The 7312-nt window shown below is 48.0% G+C and overlaps 1 protein-coding gene across 2 annotated transcripts in view; it reads left to right on the top strand.

Moving 5' to 3' along the window:
- The first annotated feature begins 1563 nt into the window (after nt 1-1563).
- The window catches only part of CCNY (cyclin Y), a 120283-nt gene continuing 114534 nt past the window's right edge, over nt 1564-7312 (top strand). Inside the window, exon 1 of one of the 2 annotated variants that reach the window (XM_059473687.1) lies at nt 1564-1983. In XM_059473687.1, coding sequence (XP_059329670.1) covers nt 1830-1983 — 154 coding nt within the window. In that variant the 5' untranslated portion in view covers nt 1564-1829. The remainder of the gene's footprint in view (nt 1984-7312) is intronic. The other variant, XM_059473725.1, reaches the window with a different exon arrangement.

Below are 7312 nucleotides of genomic sequence, written 5' to 3'. Positions count from 1 at the left end.
AAATCTCCTGATGTAACCCCAAATCTACTGCCCATCCATGTTTGGGGAGGGCAGTGTCCCTAAACTAGTTACAGAAGACATCCCCAAAACAGTTTGATTTTGAAAAAAACTCACATTATTTTTCTTTCTTCTTGATTCTTTGTATCCCACTAGAGTACATTTGCATCAATAAACATTCAAAAGGCAGTTGAAAATTAAAAATTTGATTTTCTTTGCAATGTGTGATGTGAAAAAAAAAAAAGTAGGATAAAAAACTTACAAGCCTTTCATGTAATCATCTGACTTGAGCAGATCTTGTGAACACATCAGATATCATGAGATGCCGGGTAGATTAAGTCATGGCTCCCTGGACACAGGGCTGCAAGTCAAAGCATCTTTTATAAACACAGAAAAGTGCTTTTCTCTTGTCAAATTATCAGTGTATTCATTCAACTACCATGACTCAGACCTCCAGCAGTCAAGAGACTTGCTCAGATTACAAAGATTTAAAGGAAAAAAACCCCACACAACAAAAAAGACTAATGAAAGCCATGCACATCCCCATTACTTTGAGTAGGGCAAAACTGGATTTTTGACTGGGAAAGCCTTAAGCACAGGGAAGGTGTTACAAAGGAGCACTTAACACCCTCTCATTGCTCTGTGGCCTGTTATCTTTGGGACGGTCAGTCCACAGGAGAGTTTAACAAGTTCTCAAAGAATCCGTGCAGTCCCTACAAATCTCTGGGACAGCAGTGACTCTCTCCGGCTGGATGCGGGTCCCCACGGCGGGGCAGGCGCGGGGCCAGCCGGGCCCGGGCTCCGGTCCGGATCCGAGCAGCCAGGGGGTCCCCCTGCGGACAGGAGCTCGGGGGGTCCCGAGGAGCCCTCGGGGCAGCGGGGCGGCCTCGGCCCGGCCGGGCCCCTGAGGGGAGGGGAACGACCGGGAGCGACGGACAGCGCCTGCCGTGCCCGCTCCCCCCGGTACTAACGCGCTGAGCCCCGGGCTGTGGGAGAGGGTCCGTGCCCGCTCCCCCCGGTACTAACGCGCTGAGCCCCGGGCTGTGGGAGAGGGTCCGTGCCCGCTCCCCCCGGTACTAACGCGCTGAGCCCCGGGCTGTGGGAGAGGGTCCGTGTCCGCTCCCCCCGGTACTAACGCGCTGAGCCCCGGGCTGTGGGAGAGGGTCCGTGCCCGCTTCCCCCGGCACAAGGGCGCTGAGCCCCGGGCTGTGGGAGAGGGTCCGTGCCGTGTGCAGGACCCTCGAGTGAGGAGGGCCGGGGACCCAGGGGCCAGCGCGCCGGGAGCCCCGCGGCCGCGGCTCAGGGGGGCTCCGTCGGTGGCTGCCAGGGCGGCCCCTCGGCCGAGTCGAGCTCCGCCGCCTCTCCCGCAGCCCGCCCGGCGGGAGGCGTCACCGCCCGCTTGAACCGGAACCGGTTCGCGGGGGCCGCCCGGGGCGGCTGCTGCTGCCGCCGCCGCTGCTGCTGCGGTGTCGCTGCCGCGGAGGCTGCGACGCTGCCGCGTGGGTGCGTGCGCGGAGCGGGCCCGGCGGCTGCGCGGGGGCGGGGGAGGATGGGGCTGTGCCCTGGCGGGCCCCGCGCTGCCCGCCCGCGGAGGAGGGCGGCTTAGCTGCCGCAGCCCACGCCGGCGGGTCGCGCTGCGGGGCCGCCTCCGCGGATGAGCCGCCGGGGGGAACCGCCGGCGAGTGCAGCCGCAGGGCGCCGCAGCCGCCGCCTCCTCCCCCGCCACCGCTCCCTCTTGTCGCCGCTGCCGCCCATGGCTTCCCGCCACCCCCGCTGACCGGCCGCCCCTCGTCTCCTCCCGAGCCGGGCCGGGCTGGGGCCGGGCAGAGAAGATGGGGAACACCACGTCCTGCTGCGTCTCCTCCAGCCCCAAGCTGCGGCGGAATGCCCACTCTCGGCTGGAGTCCTACCGCCCCGAGGCCGAGCTGAGCCGGGAGGACACGGGCTGCAACCTGCAGCACATCAGCGACCGGGAGAACATCGACGGTGAGCGCGGGCGGGCGCCCGGGGAGCCCCCGCAGCCCTTCCCCTCCCTTCCGCTCCCTGCGGCGGGCTCGGCTCTGCCCCGGCCATTCCCCGGCGGGTGGGGCCGGGCCGGCCGGTCCCGCTGCCCCGGCACCGCGTCCCTCGGGTGCTAGTCCCTGTGCCCGCGGGGCTCACGGGGATGCCGCGGTGCATTCCGCCTCCAGAGCTGCTCCTGTCCCTTGGGAGAGCTGTGCGGGACCCTTCCAGCGGGGGCTGGGAGCATCCTCGCACCGCGCCGCATCCTCTGGCTGGGTGCAGTTCCGCAGTCCCGGGTCTGCGCTGCCGAGACCCTGCGCCCTTCAGAGGATCGTGAGGTGACATTAGGGGCGGTCCGGCGGGCTCGGACACCCGGGCTCGGCCGTGGCCCAGGGCAGCGGCCCTCGCCCTTGGCAGGGCTGGCTGTGCCGAACTCACGTCACCTGCCGGGATGTCACCTGCCAGGCCTCTGCAGGAGTGAGCGTTTAAAGGACAAACCCTGCCGGAGATAAAAGTGGGAGAAATGTTTCCCATGACAACCTTCTCTTCCAGTGACTTTTTCTTCCGTTGCTGTCATGATGAGGCGCAGTGCTCATCATGAATACTGCCTTGCCCTCTCTTTCTCTGCAGAGATATTAAAAAAAGCCATGTTCCTGTTGGTTTAGTCGTGACTGAATGTGGTGCCATTCGGGCTGGCCAGAATACAGCTTTATTTTAAAGATGTGGGCTGAGTTAATGTATACATGTAATTTAGTTTTTGATTAGCTGAAGTATTTAGTCCTAAAACTTTACTTGCTAAAAGGTCAGCTATCTCATGGGTTTATTCAGTGAACAAACCCATGAGGCTTTTGGTAGAAAGCCAGAAAGAAGGACTTTGGTGCCCTTCAGTTTGCCGTCCACATTTTTTTCACAGCTTATTACATTGTGATTTTAGTGCGGAATTCAATGTTCTGTCACTTCTTGACACTGGTAAAGTTGTGAATCCCGTGGAAGCATATAGGTACCCTCACCAGTTTCTTTCAGTGAGGTACATTCTAGAAATAGGAATGTTTTTCAGATGTCTTTGCTACATGCAGCTGAAAAATGGAGTGTAACAGGATCAGTAGGTGGAAAAAAATACATAATGGTCTGATCTGAGAAAGCCAGGGAGATGAAAGAACCAATTGTTGATCTGTGAATGATTAATTCTTCCAGCATCAGTGGTGTGCAGTGTAGCAGGATGCAGCTCTCTCTGATGGTACGGATTTCTCCATCTATAACAACACAGGCTACAGTAAACTTTTTGGTCAGAGATGTGTGGGTTTTGTGCCTTGTTCTCAGTGTGCTTTTTTTTTAATGGATGGGAAGAAGAGCTTTGATGGGAATAGTAAGTGCATGTGTGCTTGCTGAAATGTGCATGCAATGCAGATAAGTTCCTGCATCTTAGCAGATATTTGCAAAGAACCCCAGGAGATCTTTATTGGTTGGTGGTTTCATTTGTTGTGTCAAGGTACATGGGTGTTCTCTCTTCTCCTTTAAAGTGTGGCATGTGTCAAATGTAGAGTTGTACCCTGTTGTTAGAACACAGAAAACACCTCATGCATTATTTATATTTACATTTGTTGGTTTTCATCTGGAGCCATTGTCAGTTTCAAATGGGCAAGCTGTCTTCAAATTTGTGAACAAACAGTTATTGGTTTCCTTTTTATGCTTTACTCACTCTTGGCCATTTTTATGGATAGAGTCTGACAAGTAAGTTTTCACTGGGAGGACTGATGGGTAATAGATGTCTATGCATTCAAAACAACTGGACAGACTGGGGTAAAACAACTTTGTGAAGCGTGCTTTGTTGCAGGTCTGTTGCACTGCAGTCACGCTCACTGACGGTCTCTTGGTTAGAGGTGATGACTGAGTATTAAATGTAATAGGGTGATTCTTTGTTTCTGAAATTTTATTTTGTATTGGACTAGCTATTATGTTTTTGTTGTTAGATTGTTTGAAGTTGTATGGCATACAGACATTTATGGATGTGACATTGGGATGGGGAAAACCCTTCACAGTAGAGACCTCTGATGATATTTTTGCCATTTTAGAATGAAAGAACAATAGTCTGGTTATCTGTGTTGTGAAGAGAGAATGCTGGATGTTTGTTCCTGAGTGTTCCTGCAAGTCATAAGGTTTCTCAAATTAGAAGTGTTGGCAAATGTGCCTTTTTTTTATTAAATGAATGATGACAAAGACTAATGCACTGAAAGGAAACTTTTTTGACACTTCAAATTTATTTCTCACTGTTCTTCAAGTGAGAGCCCTTCCATCCTGCTTTGGTATGTGTGTCAGTGACAGGTCTCAAAGTGCAAATTCGTGTCTCTAACAAGCATTTACTTTGTCACTGGTACTTTCAGGAACTGTAAAAATCATGTCATGCAGTGTCTTAGTTACTGTGTTTTGTGTAGAAGTTGTTTTCATGCTCATACTGATGGAAATTCAGGAAACATTTTATTTTTTGAAGTGGGTAAATCTACTTGAATAAATGAAGAACTTTTAGAACCTTTAAGTCAGCTGTGGGCTATTTTAAGCTTTTAAGAGATGTGTGGTTTTCACTGTTCCAGGCCCTGTTCTGGCAGTACGGGAGAGACAAAAAAAAAAAAAAAGAGGGAAGGATGTCAAATCTTAAAGTGTAATTTAACTGGAAATTTTAGTACTAGTGGAACTGTTTGACGTCTGCCTCTTTTATGTACTGCATAAGGAAATAGTCATCAAATCTGCCTTCAAAAATCATGCTTTTGACTTCTCTAATTCAAGTTCCATACCCAGTCCACTAGTAGTTTTTCAAAGAACTGGTGGAGAAATTATTTTCCAGTAGGAATTGGTTTTATAACAAAATACTTCTACATCACTGGTACTTTGCTAGAAAAATCTCAATTTCTGTAATATTTTACAACTGTTTGTAAATTGGTAAATCTGAAGGAGAAGGGGAATTTGGAAAGAATTTTGATGAGGAGGAATTTATCAAGAGAATTATTCTGGAGAACAGTAAAGTTGAATTTACCTTTTTTTCCTCTTTTTTTTCTTCCCCTCAAATTTCTCAGAAGGTAGTGGACTTCTACAAACATCCACACAAGCAAAATGCCTCTCTGAATATTGTGCAGTCACCAGAATGTTTTGGTTTTGTTTGTTTCTGAATGCTTTTTGTTTATTTTATTGTTAGTTTCCACAGGCCCATGATAATGAAGAACAGTTAACAGAATTTTAGTGTTTTTCTCTTTTGAGGAAGAGCAAGAAGGTAACTGTAACATACAGAGATTACCTTCTGGTTTTGATGATTTATTGCTTAGGGTGAGCTTCCACATTTTTCAGTGCTTCACTTTCTGAAGTTAACTTTAAAAAAAATTGTGGCAGTGCATTCAATACTTGTAGATTCCTACATCTGTTTGCCATCAAGACCTTTTTTTACAGCAGTCAATGGCAGCCATAAGTAAAAACGATTGAGACCTTTGTGTGGCAGATTCTGTATCTCTTAGGATGCAAACTCTGGCCTGTGCAAGCAGCTTGGTGTGTGCTCGGTGTCAGTGCTCGCTGCCTGGGCTGCCCAGAGCCCGCACTCCCCTTGCTCTGTGCTTCAGCAAGGCACAATCAGAGCCAGTTTAGCTTGGGAAAGGTGCTCAGGTGTGATTGCTCTGTTTGGAGCATGATTTCTACAGTCAGCTTTTAAAGTATGGATCTCTAGTGAGGGAGTGAAAGGAAATGTCTTACTACAAATATAATGGTGTGAAGCAAAGCTGATACCATACAATGAAACTGGCCAAAAGGCTGTTCTTGAAACAGAGACTAGATGGAGAATTCATAGGCTATTTCAAGAAAAGATGGTTCTTAATGTTCAGCTTCTCCCCTTTTTCCCCCTTCATCCCACAAAACTCAGATTTATTTTTTTCCCCTCTTGATAAACTTCTGCTAGTGTCACTAGGTCATGCATTGCTAGTTCACATAATGCCTTGTGCAACTGTGCATCACTGATAAACCTTTTCAGCCCTTTTCAGTCATGGGTCAATCATGTTAATTTTTTTGCTGTATAATGTACAGGCTCCTTAGAACGGACTGCTTTTAAAAAAGCTATTTATTTGTTCATTTATGTTTTTTTTTTTTTTCCTCCAGCTTCTTGGAACTGGCATAAGAGGGTCTCTGACATGGGATTAGTTACTATTTGTATGTTTCTTGGTTGCTAGGTTTTATAAGAGTTACAAGATTTTAGCAAAATAGAAGGAAGTTTTAAAATGTCTGCCCCATATACCTAATGGAATTTTGCTGAAAGGGAATACTGGTGTTTTCAAGAGCTAGGGCATGATGGGTTGCACATTGTGAAGGAACTGACCTACTTCACTAAAGTCAGGACATAAGCATTTCAGAAGCAAATTAAACATCCAGTGTGCTGCACACAGGCATTCCTGCTAAAACACGGATTGTAAAAGGATAGGCCTTCTTTAAAAACAAAGCCTATTTGGTTTATGAAAATTCTCTTTCAAAAAATGTTCTTGTTTAGCCAGAACTCCAGCACAGAGGTGATCTGTGTGTTTTTCAGTACTACTGTTTAGGTGTTTGGTGTTATCTACCTAAGCATTTGTCAGAAGTCATGTATCAAGGTATCCCTGTATTCTGATGCATGAAAAAATTAAAAATGCAGCCTGCTGTGGCCTACATTGTTGAACCTAGGCCTAAACTGCACGTTGCTAATGATGCCTCCTGCACAGCTTTCTTTTTCCTTCTGTTACCACCTCATCTGGTTATTCTGTCTGTGCCCTGCTTCTCCTCAGAGACACCATCGTGTCGTACAGAGCCTTCCTGAAACCTCATTTTTGCATTGTTCACATCAAAATAATAAATTTACACCCTGTATTTTCATATTTAGCTGGAGAAACTTTCAGAGGTACACACACTAAGGCTAGTCATATCTGAACTTACTTCTAAGAAATTTTATTAGTGCGCTGCCATCTGATTAGTATTTTCTTTGCAAGTGAGTTGTACAGTCTTGGCTGGGTAAATTGGTACTTGAAACAGAAGGAAAAACTTCAAATTATAGGTGTCAGAAAATGGAAGGACTACTGTATTTTGAGATGTTTTGGACAAAAACCGGTCCTGGTGGGACACCATACAGCAGCTTACTGACATCATGAATGCCTTTTTCTAGCTGCTGTGGTGTCCTGAGGCTGGAAGGGGAATAAGTGAGCAATGTCTGGCACTACCTGATGGCTGTCCTTGTCCTGCCAGCCAGATGCACATCAGACACAGTCTAAAGATCTTCCTTGCTTAACATCTTTGCAAGAATATGAAACACACTTTG

The sequence above is a fragment of the Ammospiza nelsoni genome, chromosome 1 (assembly GCF_027579445.1).
Source record: "Ammospiza nelsoni isolate bAmmNel1 chromosome 1, bAmmNel1.pri, whole genome shotgun sequence".
NCBI classification, from domain to species: Eukaryota; Metazoa; Chordata; class Aves; order Passeriformes; family Passerellidae; genus Ammospiza; species Ammospiza nelsoni.
This window is presented reverse-complemented; position numbering and strand designations above follow the sequence as displayed.